The sequence below is a fragment of the Dromiciops gliroides genome, chromosome 4 (genome assembly GCF_019393635.1).
Source record: "Dromiciops gliroides isolate mDroGli1 chromosome 4, mDroGli1.pri, whole genome shotgun sequence".
NCBI classification, from domain to species: domain Eukaryota; kingdom Metazoa; phylum Chordata; class Mammalia; order Microbiotheria; family Microbiotheriidae; genus Dromiciops; species Dromiciops gliroides.
The window spans coordinates 21,615,905-21,637,096 of NC_057864.1; the positions used below are offsets into that span (position 1 = coordinate 21,615,905).

Below are 21,192 nucleotides of genomic sequence, written 5' to 3' on the forward strand. Positions count from 1 at the left end.
ATGTTGAGTGTTTTAGAATGTCAGAGCTAGGGGGTTCTGTAGAACGGACATCATCTGAACTGGAAGGGATTTTAGAATGCAGAATGTTAGGAGATGGGTAACAAAATATTAGAATTGGACGAGAATTTCAAACATGACGTCCGACCTAGCGGCACCCATGGTTTAAGCCCTCAACCCCTTACCTGCACTAGCCTTCTGGTTGATCTCTCTGCCTCAAGTCTCTCCCCACTGCCATCCATTCTTCACCTCACTGTCAAATTAAACCTCCTTAAGTGAGTTCTGACTATGCCACTCCTCTCCCTCTATTTATTAAACTCCAGTGGCTGCCTATTACCTCCAGCATCAAATACAAAGTTTTAGTGTTCAAAGCCCTTCATTACCTAGCCTTCCACCTACGTTCCCAGCTTTTTCCAATCTTAGGCGCCTTCCCCCCAGCCTACGTACATACATACTCTATGATTCCAGTGACACTGACCTCCTAGTGATTTGAACTTTACACTCAGTCTCCTGAGTCTGGGCATTTTCACTGGCTGTCCTCCATGTTTGGAACTCTCTCCCTCCTCATCTTCACTTCCTATCTTCCCTGGATTCCTTAAGTCCCAGATGAAATCCCATATTCTGTAAGAACATGGTATCAACCCTCCTTAACACTAATGTCTTTCCTCTGAAGCTATCTCAGATTTATTTTGTACGAAGTTCTTGCGTACACAGTTGTTTGCGTGGTGTCTCTCCCATTATGCTCTAAATTCTGTGACATCAGGTGCTGGTTATTTCTCTTGTTATGGTTGAATTGCTTCTCTTTGCAGTCCCAACACTTAGCACAGTGCCTGGCACATAGTAGGCCACTTAATAAATGCTTGTTGATTAACTGACCCATAAACTACACCCCCTATAACGAATGTGATGATCCTGCTCCTTTCCCATTTTCTATGCCTTTCTTATGTTTGGTGGCTCACTTCCAAGGTCCTTTTTGCCTTTTAAATCTGTAATAGATATTGAGTGTGATTTTGCTTATTGCTATTGATGGGTGCTGTTATGACTAGACCACAGGTCTTAGAGTTGGCTGAATTTACATCTTGCCTCTGACACTTGGCAGCTGTGTGACCTTGAGCCATTTCCTTGACCTCTGGGATGTAGTTTTCTCAACTATGACATGGGACAAACACTGTCTTGTAGGGAGGTTGAAAGAAAATACTTTATTGGCAGTCATTCAGTCTCTACTTGAAGATCATTCTGGGGAGAGGTAACCTCTTTGGAAATATCTATTATCAGGAGATTTTTGTTTTGGTTTGGTTTTTTCCCCCAATCCAGCCTAAATCTGCCCCTCTGCAACTTGTGTCCATTGTTTCTGTTTCTTCCCTCAATCCTTCTGCCGTCCCACAGCCCTTCAGATCCTTGAAGATGCATCCATTTCCTCATTGAGTTTCCTTTGCTGTAGGCCAAATCTCCCCACTTCATTCATGTGATCCTTGTATTGCCTGATCTTGAGGCAGCTCACCAATCTCATCTTGCTGCTGGATAAGCTTCCTTTTACCAGTATCGCTTTCCTTTCATATGCTGAGGATACTGGGCTTTCTCTATGACACCTAAGCTTACTTAGCTCCTGAGATCAACATTATTCCATCTGACCTCCATGAACTGAGTGAGTGAACAGAGCAGCAATGATAAATGGCCTGTCCATGAGAGCTGCATGAGGCGTATTCCTCTATCTGTCATCTTTCTGCCCACCCCCTGGAAATCCAGTCTGTGTAGGGACTCGGGCTGTGCCCCCCTCTAGCAGGCCTTTTGACCAACTAAAGGCTGTGATATTTGTATTTCTTCGATCTTGACATCTCAGGCCGCTTGTCCAGGATTTCAGATTTAGGGCCGGAAGGGATTGCATAGTCCACCCAATCTTATGGCCCCAAATGCCATATGAATCGCCTATGGGCCATGTAGGCCAAACTCTTCTTTTTCAGGACAGTTAAATTTCCCAAAGGTCACAGAGGTTGACAGTGGCCAAGTCTAGATTGGAATCTCAGTTCTCTGATGTCAGAGGTGGTACTTTTTTTTGAGGTCCGGAGAAGGCAATAAGCCTTTATTGAGGACCTACTCTTTGCTAGGTACTTTGCTGGAGAAAGTTTCTTGGATCTAAGAGTAGAGCCCAGAGAGGAATGAACACAGCGCTAACCTAGGCACTTTGCTCCAAATGGAACAGAGACTTAGCTCCAGTCCTCTCCCACCTCCACACATTTGAATTTTTGAACTTCCTTCATCTGTGATGCCTGTAGAGCTGGTGACCCCTCTCTATAGCCTCCCTTCTCTGCCACATGTCAGTCCTTCCAGTTTTAGACATAGACTTCAGATATGGGCTCCTCTTTCATATATTTCATTTACTTGCTCATTCATTCATCAGAAGCTCAGTCAGTAGGATGATATGGACCCATGGCACAATCCAGTCACAATATGAAGTGGGTGTAACACAGTTTTACAGTGAATATTTCAGTTTTTCAGTTAGAGGGATCCCTAGCAATCATCTGGTCCAGCCCATAGACATATAAAAACTCTCTCTCCATCATACTTGACAAGTGATTGTCCAGCCTTGAAAGCTCTCTAGTACTAGGGAGCCTATTACCTTCCAAAAGGGTCCACACAACACTGAGGTAACTCTAACTGGCAGGACATTTTTCCATCAACAAGTTGGTGTTGTTGTTGGTGGCGGTGGTGGTAGTGGTCATTGTTGTCATTGTAATGGTGGTCCTTCATTCTCCACGTGCACTACTGATATTAGGAGGGTGATGTCTTGACTTGCAAATGAAATGGATTTCAGTGAGGCAGGGCTGAGCAAAGTCACCAGCCTCACTCTCTCCTCTGGAGTCATCGGAGTCCAGTGGGAGGAAATAGGTCAAGATGACTGTGTTTAAGTGCTTTCTAGATATCCTAGGACCTCTGCATCAAACTTAAATCTGCCCCTTTGCCAAGTTTACTCCCTGTTCCCAATTTTGTCCGCAAACCAAACATCACCAGGATAGACCTCCACATGCTTGGAGAGAACTATCACATCCCTCTTAAATTTTCTCCTATTCAGGGAAAAATCTCCCCTGTCCCTTGGCCAGACTAGCATATTGCATGAAGCTGGTTGTCTTCCTCAGCACACTCTCCACATTCATCAATATCCTTCCTAATGTGTGATGCCCAGAACTGAACACAATTTTTCAGATGGGGTCTGACCAGGGCAGAGGACAATGACTATGCCCTCCCTAGCCCTCCAACTTTCCCTTTCTTAATGCCATTTGATTGCTCCAACATTTGTGGCTGCCATACCTCACCGTTGACTCGCTGAGCTTGCCATCACAGACAATCGAAGTTGAGAGAATGAGAATCTTGGTGTTGTACACCGTTAAGGGGCCCTCTGGGTTCTGGTCCTCTCGCAGGTCGAGCATTCTGACAAGGCTAGCTGTCCTCCAGCCCTGAAAGAATATTACAGGTGTGTGGGGAAAGGAAGGTGAGATTGTTTAGGCCCTAGGCTTCAGGTCCCTCATGGATCTGACACCAAGTAACCTCTCTCTGTCTAACTAGAGAGGTGACAGGATTAATGAGAAAGTGTCTAGAAAGGACTTGGAGGCTTTTGAGAAAGACGGTCACCATAGAACACCCCACAAGCTCACATGCTGAGAATTGATGTTACTGGTTATTAGTCAGGCCCTTGCTGACCCACAGAGTCTATTTTTAAGTGGGGATCGAGTTCACTCAGATCAATTAGGCCAATAGTGTTCTGTTTAGCCCTCTGGTGAGACTTTGAGTAGAAAAAAAAGTGTCCATATAGTCTGAGAGAATTGCACATTAGGAATCAATCTGGGAGTTGCTAAACATTTCACAAATATTTTTTTACACCCAAGTGAAAGAAGCAGCTTTTGTGAACCTGGAATGTGTGTGTGTGTGTGTGTGTGTGTGTGTGTGTGTGTATGAGAGACAGAGACAGAGAGACAGACAAGTTGTGAATCCCTTGAACAAGTCAGTGGAAAGAAACCTTTGGTACCTTTTAAGAAGGAGAAGCAACCCTTACGATTTGCAATCCAGATTCTTTTAAGTTGAAGGTGTATGTGTGTGTGTGTGGGGGGGGGTGGGGAATGTGTGTTTCCAAAAGTTCCTGTCTTCATTTATCAGACACATAATTATTGAGCACCTGGCTTATCTTTGGATTTTTTTTCTTGAAGTCTTCTTTCATATTCTTATTTCGGTCTTCATGTTGTAGTCTTGTCTCTCCAACTAGACTCTAAGGTGCTTGGGAGCAGAGGCCATTATGACCACTGTATAGCTTAACAGACAGAGATAATGATATACCATCTGCCACATGGGGTTGTTGTGGGAAAGGTACTTTGCTTAAAGGTACCTTACAGTCATCTGGAAATCAATCGGTCGAATAATAAATATTTATGAAGCCTCTACTCTGAGATCAGAGGCACTATGCTAGACATTGAGGAGACACCTAGACACTCAGTGGAGCACTGGACTGAGAGTCAGGAAGTCCTGCATTTGAATTCTGCCTCTGACACTTCTGCCTGGGTGATCTTGGGTAAGGTATAGCACCTGTCAGCCTCGTAGGCCCCAACTGAGGACAGCGATTATACCTTCAACCCAGGGTCATTGAGAAGATCAAATGAGATAATATGGAAAGGGTTTTGCAAACCAAAAACCACTACATGTATGTTAACTATTATTAGACTTTATTAAACACAGGTTATTATTTCAAATACATTTTTCCTATGAAAGAATGTTAGGGCCTTTCCTCTCAAGGGCTCCCTTTGTTCTCAGGAGCCTGGAGACTGGACAACTACACCCCTAACTATGCCTACAAGGGCCCTGAGTTAATATCTCCCCCTGTTAGAATGTAAGCTAACTGAGAATAGGAATTACGTTTTTCTATTTGTAACCCTAGAATTTAGGACACTGCTTTGCCCATGGAAAATGCTTAAAATATGCACATTTTTCTTCATTCATTCATTCAGTTAACAATTCTTGTAAAAGACTTTGATGTTGGGGAAGATTGAAGGCAAAGGGAAAAGGAGATAGCAGAGGATGAGATGGATAGAATGTATATGTTGCTGTGTGAACATGTAAATACACATGTATGTGTATGGACACACGTGTACTATGTAGACATGTGCTTATAGCGATGTGTGTGTGTACATGCATACTATATAAAATGAATACCAGGTAGTTGGGAGGAAAGGACACTAAAACTTGGTGGGCATAGAAGATGATGACGATAATGACAATAATAACAATCACTTCATATAGCACTTATTATGTGGCAGGATAGACTATGCTAAGTATTTTATTCCTCACAACAACCATGGGAATAGGTGTTGTTATTATCCCCATTTTTCAGATAAAGAAAATGAGGCAGATTCAGTTTCAAAGGTTAAATGACTTTCCCTAGGTCATTCCACCAAATAAGTGTCTGAGGGCAGATTTGGACTCACCTCTTCCTGCCTCATGGTCCAGCACTTTATTCTCTGCCCCACCAGCTGCCTTTGTCCTTGAGAAAATGTTCTGGTAGAAGGTTGTCTTAGTTGGAAAACCCAAGTTCAAATGATGGCTTCGAAACTTCATTAGGCTCCTATAGCTTCTAAGATGCTTCCTTTCCCTATGAACCTCAGTTTCTTCATCTGTAAAATGAAGGAAATCACATGCGCCCTACATGTGCACTTCCTCCCTCCCAGGGTTTTTGTGAGAACACCACTTTGGAAAAAACAAATCCCATAGAAATGTGAATTATTATTATGCAAAGGGCTTTTTAAACCATGTAGGGCTGTAGACATGTAAGTTATCATTATTATAACTGGTGAACTACTGTTCAACTCACCGTTTACAGATGTTTGGACACAATTCCTCACTTCTATGCAGTTAACTTTGAAGATAATGAAATGCCACTTGGAGGAGGAGAGTAAATAATGCCTGGATATTCGCAGGGAAATCAGCGGGGGGAAGCTGCCAAATAAGGCATTTGTTTATTTGAGATTCCATTCACTGGGAGAGCCTCATTAAATCCCTGCCTTTTCTTCCCATGCCTCCCAAGGGACTCCCTGACACTAAGCATTACTCAGACACATTCCAGAAGGAGCATAGAACGGTGAGAACAGGGTGCTGGGGCAGAAGGATTGAACAACCCTGATCTCAGTGGATCCTGGACGTTTTTCCCTCACTGTTCTCAGTCAATCAGCAAGCATTTATTAAATACCTACTGTGCAATGGCCAAGAGGCAGCAGGGTGGAGTAGATGGAGAACTTGCCGAAGACCTGGGCTCATTTCCCACCTCTCACCCTCATTTGCTGTGTGACCTCGGTCAAATCACTCAACCTCTCAGTGCCCCTCTGCAAATCCCTAAAACATTTTAAACCTTAGAATGTGTTTGTAGAGGGAATTTCTTCATCTGGGAGCTAGTTATACCCATGCACTGACAGGTCCCATACCTCACCCTACATGTTGCGATGGCTACAATGAACACAACAGCAAAAGATAAACATTCCCTGTTCCCAAGGGGCTTTTGCTCCTTGAGGGAGACACCTTATACATATAAGTGTATACAAAACAAGGTAGTTTTGAAAGGGAAGGGCACTGGCTCTTGGAAGTATCTTGAAGGGGGAAGCTAGGTGACACAATGGATAAAGCACTGGCCCTGGATTCAGGAGGACTGAAGTTCAAATCCCACCTCAGACACTTGACACTTACTATCTGTGTAACCCTGGGCAAGTCACTTAACCCTCATTGCCCTGCCACAAAAAAAAAAGAGGAAGTATCTTGAAGGCCTTTGAGATTGAGAATTACATCTGCCCCAAGTAGCTTTGTGCCCCCAGGAAAGTCTCTTTACATGTACCGACTTCAGTTTCTTCATCTTTAAAATGGGCATAAGCGTATCTTCTCAACTGATATCATAACATTGTTGTGTGTATCCAGCAAGGTCTCTCTGGAAAATGTAACATTCAAGGGTTACATAAATGTCAGAGAATATTGTTTTCATTATTTTCTTTGAGGGGCCACCTGCTGTGGTAACAAGAGGGTCTGCCTTGAGATCAGGAAAGCCCAAGTTCAAGTGCTGCATCTCTCACATAGCAGCTGTTGCCATTCAGGTTTGCTTGACTATAAAACGAGGGGACAGGCTACATGGCCTGTGAGGACCTTCCAGCTTTCAGTGCCCCAGGCTGTCCTCTACAAGCAGGGGTGGTCTCAGAGGGAAGAGTCTTGCAGCATGGCGACGTGCAGCTCATACAGGAAGGCACATTTCAGCTCATCCCCAGGTTCTGGAAAAAAAATCACCCCTGTCCTCATCCTTTGTACCAGCTCCATAATTTGATGCACATCTGAGCCCCATGTCAATTATTATAGTATGTGGCATATAGGTGTCTCTGATGATTTTTTATCCCATAAAAATAGGCAGGTCCTACTTTTTATAAAACTCCTATAAAGGAGTTTCTGCATTGGAATCTCCCCAACCTGGGGAATCGCAGGTTTAGACCTCCTCTCTTCTGCTACATTTTTAAAGTAAATATGAGGGATTGGTTGTTGATTAGTTATGTCTGACTCTTCATGACCCTATTTTGGGTTTTCTTGGCTAAGATATTAGAGCAGTTTGCCATTGACTTCTCCAGGTCATTATACAGATGAGGAAACTGAGGCAACAAGGAGAAGTGACTTGCCCAGGGTCACATAGCTAGTAAATATCTGAGGCAAAACTTAAACTCAGATCTTCCTGTCTCCAGGTCTGGAACTCTATCCTCTGTGCCACCTACCTGTCCTAATATGACAGGTGCTCCTTGTAAAAATAAGTAATGTCAACCCAGCTCAACTAACATTTTTCAAAGACTTAGCTGTAAAGATCAGGCCTTGTGGTGAAGAGAAGGTGATCTAGGTGAGAGATGTTCAATAGATACCCTGTGCTCCCCTGGTGTCCTCATGATGTTAAGAGAACAGAAAGAGGAAATCTCCAGAGGGCTGTTGTCAGCAGAGTGCTCTGTACACTTTAAAGTAAAAGAAATTAGGGGCAGCTGGTGGCGAAGTGGATAGAGCACAGGTCTGGAGTCAGGAGGACCTGAGTTCAAATCCGGCCTCAGACACTTGACACTTATTAGCTGTGTGACCCTGTGCAAGTCACTTAACCCCAATTGACTCACTAAAAAAAAAAGGGAAAAAAAAGAAATTAGAGGTGTTATAATAATCTACCATATCAAAAATAACGGGCAAATCCCTTCATCTCTCTGTGCCTCAGTTATCTATTTCTCTAGGACTTCAGGTTATAGAATGGTTGAGATCTCACATACTCACTGTGTGACCCTGGGCAGGTTACCTGACCCTTCTGTTTCCTATGTCCTACAGAGTAGATGCCACTCTGACTTGGTGAGTACCAGGAGCTCCGAAGAGAGGGGGGGGAGGGAGGGAGGGAAGAAGGGAGGGAAAGAGGAAGGAGGGGGGGAGGAGGGAGGGAGAGGGAGGAAAGGAAAAGTTATGATGTACACTGATGAATTGTGTTCCTTGTGATAGAAATCATAGGTCCTTGATGTAAATACAAAAATGAAAGAGAAGATGATCTAAGAAAGGATGAGGATGGCTTAGATGCTGCTGGTTTTGGTTTGTGCTAAGCCTCCCTCCTGTGTCCAGAGACAAGAAGGATCACTGTAGTGAAAGATCATTGAGCTATAAACATTTAATTGAAACAGTGTGATCCATTAGCTAAATGAAATGTTGATAAGGATGCCCAATCACTGTCCAATAAATTCCGTCATATTACTAAGCCCAGCTTACAACTTTTGTGTCTTTGGTTTGATTAAAGTAACACATCTCGTTCCCACCCGTTGTGTCTTGTTGGAACTTGATGAATATCAGAAAATGACAGACCCTACATTTGTCTAGAGTTCCCTTCATATGTTTTCAAAGGGCTTTCTTTAGATAGTGTTTGGGAATGGTGATGGTGCTGAACTTAGAATCTCTAGATCTGAGTTTAATTTCTGACTTTGACATTGACTAGATTTGTGACTTTTGGTCAATTATTTCAGTTCTGTTGGCCTCAGTTTCCTCAAATGAAGTGAGTGGACTGCTTCAATCTTTGTCTCTTATGGGGAGGAGGGGGTGCTGCTTGGATTAGGGGTATTTTATTTATAGAAATATTTATTTATAATATATACTTATTTATAGTGGTGATTTGCACAATATGTAGGAGACTACTCTGAGATCCTTTCTGGACCTGGGGCTTTGGTAAATCTAGTAGAACTTTGGATTAGAGCAAAAGGATCAAGTGATTTTTCCTTTCCAGCAACCATCCCATCATTCCCAGTGCATGGAGGATAAGTATATAGCTGTAGTATTTAAGGCGGCTGTTGCTGAAAACTGTAAGAATGATCACAACCCTATTTCTTATGGATGTTATCCTAACATGTGGCATTTTGGTTCTTGGTTCTGTCATGCATATTTCTTTCTGAGAAGCCAGTGGTTCTCCAATTGTTCTTCTGAGATCTAGCTTCAAGGTCACTTCTTTGGTCTCTATATTTCTCAAACATTTCCCAAACCTTTCTGCCTTTTGATTGTGCTATGATGTTTCTTACTGTCCCTCTAGATATTTAGGCTCTATCTTTGCTATTCTCTGCTTTTCTTAAGATTTTCCACTCTATCTGTTCAAGGGTAGGTTCAAAATGCTTTCAGTTCATCTCTTCATTTGATCCTTGAGGCAAAGCCTTCGAGGAGAAACTTTGAGAGAAGTAACTTTCCCAAGGCATGACCCTCAGGCTCTTCCTCAACATGATTGCCCCAACTTGTCACTACACTTCCTAAAATGTGTTTTCCAAGATTGGATATAACACTACAAAGGATATCTGACAGAGACCAGTGACACACAAACTTCCATTGTCCTGGCCACTAGACTTTGGTTACTTTGGCCCCAGGTAACCATAGCTCTTTGGGTGCCTTGTCACACCACTGAAGGGCACTGGAAAACACAGCTCTTTTGTCACGAGAATTTTTTTCTCTTCTTTTTTTTAAAAATCATATTCCCCCCCCCCAAAAAAAATCATATTCCCTGTGGCAGCTAGGTGGTGCAGTGGATAGAGCACCGGCCCTGGAGTCAGGAGTACCTGAGTTCAAATCCAGCCTCAGACACGTAACACTTACTAGCTGTGTGACCCTGGGCAAGTCATTTAACCCCAATTCCCTCACTAAAAAAACAAAACAAAAAACAAAACAAAACAAAAAATCATATTCCCTGTATTTTATACTCGTGAACCCAAGTGTAGGACTTGATGTTTATTCCTGTTTAATTCCAATTCATTAGCTTCAGCCCAACATTCCAACCTCTTGAGGTCATCTTTGCCAATACTGTCATCTGACATACTAGCTATCTTTCTCATCTTTTTGCCATCTGCAAATGTGTGTGAGAGAGACAGATAGAAAGACAGACATAGACAAGCAGAGAGAGAGACTAAGATAAAGAGAGATAGAGAAAGAAATACCAAAACTGAAAGTCAGAGACAGAGACAGAGATAAAAACACAGAGACAAGCAGAAAGACGGAGACAAGCAAAGAGAAAAAGATGCAAACAGAGAAGCAGAGACACGGAGATAGAAAAGTAGAGACAGAGATAGACATGGAGAGAAAAAAAAAGAAATAAAACCAGAGACAGAGAAAGGCAGAGACAAACAAAAGGGAGAGAGACAGAGAGAAAAACAGACAGAAGTAGAGAAACAAAGACAGAAACACAGACAAAAGGAGACGGTCACAGAGAGGAGGGGAAGGGGAAGAGAGAAGAGGGAGAACAAAGAGGGAAGAGGGAGAAGGGAAGGAAAGCAAAAGAATAAATAACCCAGTGGAAGGAACTCTGGATCTGGAGGGAGATGATTTTATTTAAGCCCCAATTCTGTTGCCTGTGTGACAATGTGCAAGTCACTTCTCTTTCCTCCAATTCTTCTTCTAAAAATGGCAGATTGGACTAAATACAGAAGCTCTAACCCCTTTCCTGTGTCATGTCCTCATTTGGGAGTTTGTCTCATGACCCAGGAACTGCTTCTCAGAATCATGTCTTTAAATGCATCAAATGGGAGCAGCTAGGTGGTACAGTGGATAGAGCACCAGCCCTGGAGTCAGAAGGACCTGAGTTCAAATCTGGCCTCAGACATTTGACACTTACTAGCTGTGTGATCCTGGGCAAGTCACTTAACCCCAACTGCCTCAAAAAAAAAAAAGCATCAAATAAAATATATCTGATTACAAAGAAAAACAATAATACATGGAAATAGCCTTATCAAAATTTTTTAAAAATCAGGGTTAATCACCTTTTAACTAAAAGTATTATGAGGTTCCTTTTTACCACATTTCTTTTTCTTTCTTTTCTTTTTTTCTGTTTTTTTTTTTTTGTGATGCAATGAGGGTTAAGTGACATGTCCAGGGTCACACAGCTAGTAACAGTCAAATGTCTGAGGCTTAATTTGAACTCAGGTCCTCCTAAATCCAGGGCTGGTGCTTTATCCACTGTGCCACCTAGCTGCCCCTTGCCCACAACATTTAATGATATTATATGTTTGTATTTGGTTGTGTGCTTGTGTATTGCTGTATGTACATGTGTGTGTACTTAAATGTGCATGTGTATGTGTGTTCTCTTTCTGTTCAGAGCCCGTGAGCTTTGTGCTCCTCTTTCCCCCTGGCTTATTTACTGTTGGGGGTTAAATTCCAGTCCTCTGCAAGCCACAGCTTCCCCATTGCTCAGCCCTCATCCCAGACAGCAAAGCGTCTGTAGTGTACATCTCGATGTGAAGAGCTCATTATAGAAAACCTGACACACTTCAGGAATATTAAATTACCAGAGATTGCATGGCGCCAAGAAACATTATTGAAGCTTTTCAAAATTCGGGAAGAGTCTGAATTTCTCTGATAGAATTTCACAGCTTCTCTTGCATGGGGTGGGGAGAGAAAAAAAATGATTTTAATTGTCACGTTGTTCCAGGTTGTGGTGGACTTGATTCTCCCTAGTTACAGATAAATGGATTTCTGAAATAATTTGAGGTTCCTTCTCAGACTTAGCCCAGGCTTCTTGACTTCTTAAGAAATCAGGAAGGGACTGTGGTCCAGGTAATGACATTATCATGCAAAGCTTCCATGACTTGTTTCCCTTTTTATGAGGGAACAAGGAGGCGTTTCTGTACATGCATACATACATACATGCATACATGCATGCACAAACACATGCATGCATACACACATTGTGATTGTCTATCTCCTGAAATTCATAAGCCAATTTTTGAGGCTCTTGAATAGAAATATTTTTTTTTGTAGAATGGGTGTACTTCAGAGAGGTGACAAACTCATCAGTGACAGGGAACTCAGGAAGGCAGGAAGGAAGAAAGGGAGGGAGGGAGAGAGGATCAAGTGGCTAAAATATTCCAGGCACTGTGCTAAACCCTTTCCAAATATTATCTCATTTGATCCTTGCTACAACCCTGGGAAGCAGGTGATATTATTTTCCTGCTTTTAATCAACTTATTAAACATTTCTCCAGCACCTAATTTGTGCCAGGCACTGTGCTAAACTCTGAGAATATAAAAAAGGTGCAAAAGAGTCCCTGCCATCAAGGAGTTTTCAATCTACTTGGAGAGATAACAGGGAAATGCATATATACACAACTAGCTACATACACTGAATAGAAGATAATTAACAAAGGGAAGGCTGTAGAATTAAGAGAAGTTGGGGGAGAGTTCTCTCTTTTCAGTCTTTCTTCTTATTCCTGTTGCCAGGTTCTCAGGTTTACAAAAGCATAATCATATTCATGCTAGCTATAAATATTCAATAAATTTACATTTAAATTTAAGTTTAGGTTCATTTAAACTTTCAGTAGCATAAACATCAGGCTTCATGTTGCTCAAGCATGCTCTGCCCCCCCTACACACACACACACACACACACACACACACACACACACACACACACACTTCTTCTCCTTACCTAGCCCCATTGCCTTGCTGTGATTGCTCATCATCTTTGGCACCTGACAAACTAAGGGCCCTGACGTGGTGGCAAAGAGACCAGAATTGGAGCGGAGAGAAGGAGACGGGCCAGTGTGGTGCGAAGAACACTGACATTAAACTTGTTGGAGGTGGATTCAAATCCCAGCTCTGCAATTTGCCATCCTGTGATGCTGGGCCACTTATTTAAACAACCTCAAATCTCTAAAAAGGGATGTTCAATCACATGGACTCCAAGGGCTCTTCCAACTCTAGATCTGTGATCAGTCAGACTGTAAAGTGGTTTGGATTCTGGCTGCAAATGCTTCCTCCTTGTGTGACCACGGACAAGTCCTTTAATGTCTCTCAGTCTGTTTCCTCATCTGTAGTACATCCCTCGGAGGGTAATTGTGAAGGAACTGCTTCATGAATGGGATTTGTTCTTTTCAAGTATTGTTGAATCAGAAGCTCTTATGATTATAGGAATTACACATGGTCATGAGGATGGGGGTTATAATTATGACATTTGACGCATTTGGGCAGTTCAGAGGCAGCATGGCCTAGGGGTTTGGACATCGGAATTGGAATCAGGAGACTTGGCTTTGAATGAAGGCTTCCAGGCTGTGGGCCTGTGGGCAGGTCACTTCTCTGAACCTTGATGGCTTCCTCTGTGAAATGGCCATACAAGTTTTACTAACTACTTCTGAGAACTAGCATGGGGAAAGTACTGGGAAGACTTTAAACTGCTAAGTAAGTGTAAATTATTGTTATGATCCTACCTCTGAGCTCCTAAACTAACTAACAGTGGTCTTTTTCACTTCCTCCATGGGTTGATCAGCATAGGCTTCCTGACAACAATACTCAACAAATAAATTCTCATCTGTGTTTATGTGTATTTATTCCCCTCCTTCTCTCCTGCTCTTCTTCTCTCATTTTCTTCCTTCCCTTCCTCCCTCCCTCTTTCCTTCCTCCCTTTCTTCCTCCCTTCTTTTCTTTTTATTTCTTTCCTTCCTTTCTTCCTTCCCTCTTCCTCCTTCTTTCTCCATCCCCCCTCTGTTTTGTGTCTCTCCTTCCCTCCTTTCCTCTTGCTTTCTAATCTTTACTCTCCTGTTTTGATTATTGCTGTAATTCTCCCTCTATCTCTGTCTCTCCTTTCCCTTTCTCTGCTCTTTCTTCTTCTCTCCCTTATTCTTCCTCTTCTCTCTCCCTCCTTCCCTTTTTCTGTCTCTATTCCCCCTCCTTATCTTGCTCTCTGCTTCTCATTCCTGCCTTTCCATCTAGCTAGTATCACAGCATTCCCTCTAAAACTGACACCACAAATTGGCTTTTTGGAAAGTTTTATAAAACTCACATTTGTCACCAGCTCTCAAAATCCAATTGTTTGTCAGTTCCACATCTCCTCTGATCTTCCACCATGGAGGGGAAAACCACGGGTCACTTCTCAGCAGCCCTTCTTGGGCGCCAGGACACTGATCTAGCTTGTCTGATGGATGCCCTCCCCTTTGAAAAGTCCTCCATGATTCACTTCCATAGTCATTCCTGGCATATACTTTGGAGTTGTCATCAGGCAAACAAAGGGGGCTGGAATTAAGAAAGTAGAAAAGGCTCCCAGCACCATCTTGTCCAGGCTCATACCTCGGATGTGGATTTCAGTCTGGTCTTTCCAATGCTGAGTTTACTGAAAGATACTTACATCTCTTGTCTTGTATGACCCCTACCTTAGGGAGTATAGTGGGAGAAAATGAGGACTTCTTTGCTAGTGAGTTGTTTTCTCTCCTCCTTGATTTGCTTCAACTCTGACCATTTTGTGTTTCAGCACTTGAGTGGAGGGAGTGAGATGTGCTGTCGGAGGGCATAACATCTGAAGGGAGAAGCCATTCTCTGGGAGAGGAATTCTCAATGAGCCTGCCCAAGACACCAGATCTGTGTGAAGAGGACTAAGGATATAATAGGATGTCAACGGAGACAGACCTGCAAGTGGCTGTTAAATCCAGCAGCAAGAGAGACTCCAGAAAGAAAGGTGGGTGGATCTGCATCCCTTTCCTTGCTGCCAGGTTGGGAGATGACAGGTTAACTAGGAGCAGATACACTTCAGCGTGAGATTGGGGGAGGGAGCATCCCAGAAATGACAGTACAGTGTTGTCTGGACTGTTGGTTATAACAGAGGGAGGCTGGCTTCATTGCCACACCCCGACAAAGGCTGTGGCTTGGCAAAATCCTTCTCACTGAGTGGGCCACCATTTCTGATTGGTGAATGAGTTTTGCTAAAATGTGAAATCTTCCTGTGAAAGTCTTTTTCCCTTCTATCTCTTTGTGTCATTCCTTTTTCTAAACAGTAGGTCAAACCTATGACATCTTGCCTTGAAGAGTGGAAGGGAAGGAAGTGAGTCTAAGAAAAGAGTAACTTTCATAGGATAATGGGGCTATGGATGGGGGTAGATTTCTTAATTTGCCAAACACATATGAATACACATGTATGAGAGGCATCAATACCACAAAGATTGGGGTTTAAATCTTGCCTCCAATAACATACTAATTGTGTGAACTGAGCAAGTCACAACCTTACAGTACTCCTAGGAACTCTCCAAAAATATAAGTTACAGAAAAAATCCCAAGCTATGTTGGTGGAAAGTTTCCGTACCTGGTAGTTACTTATATTAGTGTTCCTTACCCACCACCTCCTTTTACTCCTTTATTCTCTATTCTCTACCCCCATCCTTCATTCCTGTACACATAGATGTTTATACATTTGTATGATTTCTATGGACCCACGATGACAAACATGTAATTACTCTCTTTCCTAGTGCAAATTGTAATCCAAACCATAATAAAATGCTCTCTTTCATAAGGTTCATGTATCCTCATAATATATATGCCCCATAAATACATACTGCTCTTCATATATATATATGAGAGGCAACATGGAATATTGGATAGAAAGCTGGTTTGGAGACAGGACAACTTGGCTTCAGATCACACCTTGGATGTATGTTTTTATATGGCCTTTCTCAAGTCACTTCTCCATCAGAACCTCAGTTTCCTGAGAGAATAATTGTATTATACCACTTATTTCACAAGGCTGTTTAACATTTGGTCAGCACCATTACCATCATTACATAGATAGATGGATGGATGGATGGATGGATGGGTATTTAAGAGGGGGAGGAATAATTCCTGATTTCACTGGCAAAGGGAACTTCCCATGTGGAGACTCCTTCTGGCTATGAAAATCACTAACTGTTCTGAACTTATGGTCTTAGAGAATTTCCTAGAACACTGCAATGTTAAGTGACTTGTCCAGAATCACACAGACAGTGGTCTGTAACCAATTTAAAACATAATGATTGCAGGCTTGTCTGATGAATAGAGGGATGGGTGTAGAGTCAGACATATATCTGTTAAAGTCCTCCCTCTGACACACACTGATTGTGTGACCTTGGGCAAATCATTTTACTTTTATGTGCCTCAAGCAAGTCCTCAGCATTTATCTTCTAAGAGAAGTAATAGAGGGATGGGCAGGGATTGGGGACTGGGGAGGGGAGGGGAGTTCCCAGAAAAAAAGTTCTCTTTGTTCACAAAGTCACAGATCTGTCATGGATTTGCAAATGGGACTCTGCCCAGGAAGAATATAAACATCCTATCTAGGCCTCCGGTGCTTTTGAGGGGAACCCAGGCTTAATCCTTTTAAGCGGAGGAAAGAAGACTCAGGTTATCACAATGATGCCATGTACTGAGTAAGGCAGGGGAGGAATGTGCAAGCAGGTGGGCTTTTAAGTCTTCCCGCTGTCTTTAAGTGAAGGCCCTGTGAATTTGGACTTTGAGGAACTTGACTTGCTTTTCTCAACAAAATGCTCATCTAAATCAAAGCCCAGCCCTGGAAAACCTTTAACCAGTTAAAATTATGGGTCAGATACAGTATCAGTAAAATATTCTGTTGAAGCATTGATGGGGTAGGAGGGGAGGCAGTGTGCTGGAGTTTAACTAACCCAGGATCACAGAATCATAGACTCATGGGTGAGACTTTAGGGGCCAACTTTTTCCTTTTACAGATGAGGAAACTGTGGCACAGGAGTTCAGTGACTTAGCTAGTATTTGCTAGTATCTGAGACAGCATTTGGAATTGAGTCTTCCTGGCTCAAAGTTCAATACTTTCTTTGGTCTGCCACCTAAGCTATCTAGTTCCAAGTGACCTGACCAGAATCCTGGCTTGAGGGTTGGAAGGGAGCTCAGATGCTATCTGTGCAACCCTCACCATTTACACATAAGGATACTGAGATTCAGAGATGCCAGGTGATACAGGTAGCAAGGGGTGGAGCCAGGAATAAGTTTGAAAAGACTGGAAAGATGTGAAGGCATCAGGTTGGGAAGTAATCCAATGCTCTTCCTCACAAAAGGCATTCTATCTCCAACCTCCATTTATATTTTTGGAATACTCTCTCTCCTCATTTTTGGATTCTGGCTTCCTTTAAATCTCAGCTAACTTTCCACCCCTCTACAAGAAGCTTTTCCTGTTTTCCCTTAATCCTGGTATAGTCTCTTTGCTAATTATCTCCAATTTACTCTGTTTTTAACCTTGTTTGCTTCTTGAGGGCATGAATTATCTTTTTTGTGTCCACACTACTTGCCATATACAGTAAGCAATTAATAAATGATTTTTGAGAGAGAGAGAGAGAGAGAGAGAGAGAGAGAGAGAGAGAGAGAGAGAGAAGGAGGGAAGGAGGGAGGAAGGGAGGGAGGGAAGAGGAGGAGGAGGAAAGGAAGGAAGGAAGGAAGGAAGGAAGGAAGGAAGGAAGGAAGGAAGGAAGGAAGGAAGGAAGGAAGGAAGGAAGGAAGGAAGGAAGGGAGGGAGAAGTGACATGAGATAGACATGGAGCTGTGGAGGGGTTTAGGAATGGATTCTGTTGAATCTATCTGACTCTTCACTGATATTAAGACTATTCAATTCAATAAATATTCATGAAGGGCTGGTCCTGTTCTGTCACTGGACCCCTTTCTGGCTTTGAGTTTGCAGTTGTCCTATTGGAGGCTGGGCCCATATGACCCTAAATTGAAACTGAGCCTCCAGGGCCCTTTCTGGATTGAAGTTTTTCCTCCCTAAACTTTGAAATAGCCTTAGGGCCTAGGTTTTCTTAACTAAAAATAGTGTCCCCAATATGATATTGGGGGCCCTCTCTCCACAAAAGAAGATATTTGACAGGAATTCTAAATATGCCTTACTTTGCTTGGCATCAGAGGGCAGAACTAGCAGCGGGGGGTGGAAGGTGCATGGAGAAAAATATAGGGTCTGTGTTAGGAAAGAATTCCTAGTGATTGTCTATCTCAAAGTGAAATAGGCTTCCTGGAGAGATAAGAGGAGGTCCTCTCCTACTTTAGAGGGCTTCAAGCAAAGGCTGGGGAGGGGGAGGGGAAAAGATAATTTTGGTAAGTTACTGGTTGGACTAGATTGCCTCTGGGATCTTTTCCATGGCTGAGGTTCTGGGGTTCTGTGAAATAGGACTGGAGAATGTCCTCCCAATGTCTCCCAACCCCCTTTCTCTGTTTCTCTATCTCTGTCTTCTCCCTTCCCTCCCATTCTTTTCCTTCCTCCATTCTTCTATGCCTCTATCTCCATCTCGGTCTCCGTCTCTGTCTCTGTGTCTTGCTCTGTCTCTGTCTCTGTCTCTGTGTCTTGCTCCGTCTCTGGCTCTGGCTCTCTTCTCCTCCCCTCCCCAAACCTGTTGAAAACGAGCAGGGATGCTTCACATCAGAGGTAACCATAAGCATATTTCACAGGAGAATGAGTTTTCCGACAGGCTGTGTATAAACTTTAACTAGTGTATTCGCTGTTCAAATAAGAGATGGATGAAGTCAGAAATAAAGTCATTTCCTTCATTTATTTTTTATTGGATTGTGTCACAACATGTGCATCTTCCCCAGATGGGGCTGATTCCAGAAGTGGGATTTGATGGATGATTGGAAGCAAGCGTGCTCTTTTCAGGTTCATTACCTGTCACTAGTAAATCGGTGCCAGTGACTCCTGGGTGGCAGGAGAAGGTAGTTGAATCAGCGTTCACTGGCCAGGGCACCAGAAGGCCTGGGCTCTAGCTGTGGCACCTTGGGCAAGTCACTTGACTTTCTGAACCTCAGTTTCCTTATCTATAAAATTGGAAAAACAATCGATTCTGAACCTCACAACAACTGGTCAAGTCACTTAAATTAAACCCACATTTATTAAACATCTATTCTATTCCAGACATCGAGCAAGACACTAGGGTATTAAAAAAGGAAAACAGTTCCTACCTTCAAGTGGGCTTACATTATACTGAGAAATATGTCCATAGTAAATTAAAAAAACGTGGGTAAATGAGTAAATACAGTCTATTTATTCTTGTTGCTCAGCCATTTTTCGATCATGTCAGACTCTTCATGATTCCATTTGGGGTTTTCTTGGCAGAGATATTGGAGTGGTTTGCCAATTTCTTCTCCAGTTGATTTTACAGATGAGGAAACTAAGGCAAACAAGGTTAAGTGACTTGCCTAGGGTCAGAGAGCTAGGAAGTATCTGAGGACAGATTTGAACTCGGGAAGATGAGTCTTCCTGCCTCCAGGCTCAGAGCTCTGCACACTGTGGCACTGCCTAGCTGTTTCCTCTAGACCTTAACATTCTGATTCCTTTATTGGTTCACGTAGCAAACATGACCAGCTTATCACCGCAAGTCTATTCTTAAGACTAAAATCAAATACTCATGGAATAATAGGTTTTTTTGCTGGACCCATTGAGGTCATCTAGACTAGCCCAGATTCATCTTCTAGACAATGGGCAGAATGAGGTGACCTCACATGGGACAAGTAACAGCATCTCTTGCCCTTGATTGCAGATAAAGGGAAAACACAAAGGGTCATTGATCCAGAGGTAAAGAGGATCTTAGCATTCACCTCCCTCATTTTACAGAGGGGGAAACTGAAGTGCAGAGAGGTTGTGGGTTGTTTTTTTGTTTTGGTTTGTTTTGGTTTGGTTTTGTTTTGGTTTTTGCCCCAGATCACACAGGTAATAAGTAGGAAAGTAGAGAAGGGAAGGGGAGTGCATAAGCATTTATGTAGCACCTACTATATACCAGGATAAATGTTTTACAAATATCCTATTTGACCTCATTTGGTCCTCACAACAACCCTGGAAGGTAGGTGCTGTTATTTCCCCCATTTTACAGTTAAGGAAACTGAGGCAGCCTGAGGTTATGTGACTTTCCCAGGACCACACAACTCAAGTATGTGTCTAGAGTCATGTAAGTCTTCAGAGGCAGTTTCCAAACTTAGGTCTCCTTTGATTCAAAGTCTACCTATGATAGTGTTTTCTTACTTTGTCTTAAAATCTGAAAGGGTCCTGGAACATGGCCATTTGTGTGCAGAGCAGTAAGTTTTCTCTTGACCCTGCTGCCTGATAGGATTTTATGTGTTTTGTTATTGCTTGTTAGCTTTGGTCTCACTCTTTACCTTGGCCCTGAGAGGCTCTGGTGCCTGAAACCTCCACTCACTTAGGAAGTGGTAGGACCCATTTGCATCAATTTCATCTACTTTTTCTGACTAATGGCCTTATTTATTATTGGGGAAGATGTGGTTTCCCTGCTTCTTTTAAAATGTTAGCAAAGACACTCTCGGTAAATAAATGTTCCTTGCTTACTGTAGTGAGTCCTGTCACATACTTCAGAGGTTGCAAGTACCTTAAAAGGGCATCCCCGGGGAAAAGATGCCGGTGAAGGTATGGCCGATGGACTAACGTTCCATCCAATAAGCAGAAACATCAAACACCTAATCTGGACTAGGCCTTGGGGGTGAGGAGGGGTGAACAAAGATGAATAATGGCTCCTATGTTGGTTTGTTCAAGAAACGCTTACTTTGTTTTCAGGTGTAAAATTTAGGAGTTGTGCAAAATTCTCTCTAAGGATCTAACTCCAATATTTTTGTTTTGTTTTGTTTTGGGGGCCAATGGGGGTTAAGTGACTTGCCCAGGGTCACATAGCTAGTAAGTGTCAAGTGTCTGAGGCCAAATTGGAACTCAGGTCCTCCTGAATCCAGGGCTGGTGCTTTATCCACTGTGCCACCTAGCTGCCCTGGATCTAACTCCAATATTATATTCTAACGTTCTGAATCGTAAGATTCCTTCCAGTTCCCAAATTTTCAAATTCTATGTTCTAGGCTGTTTTCGTAAATTCTCTCTTCATTCTCAACTCTATCTGTATCTGTATCTCTCTGTCTC

At 42.7% G+C, this 21,192-nt stretch overlaps 1 protein-coding gene across 7 annotated transcripts in view; it reads left to right on the forward strand.

Moving 5' to 3' along the window:
• The window catches only part of DAB1 (DAB adaptor protein 1), a 1,311,411-nt gene that overhangs the window by 985,209 nt on the left and 305,010 nt on the right, over positions 1 to 21,192 (forward strand). For all 7 annotated transcript variants that reach the window (XM_043963034.1, XM_043963028.1, XM_043963033.1 and 4 more), the window contains one exon: positions 14,776 to 14,979. In XM_043963034.1, the coding sequence (XP_043818969.1) occupies positions 14,913 to 14,979 (67 nt within the window). In that variant the 5' untranslated portion in view covers positions 14,776 to 14,912. The remainder of the gene's footprint in view (positions 1 to 14,775; positions 14,980 to 21,192) is intronic.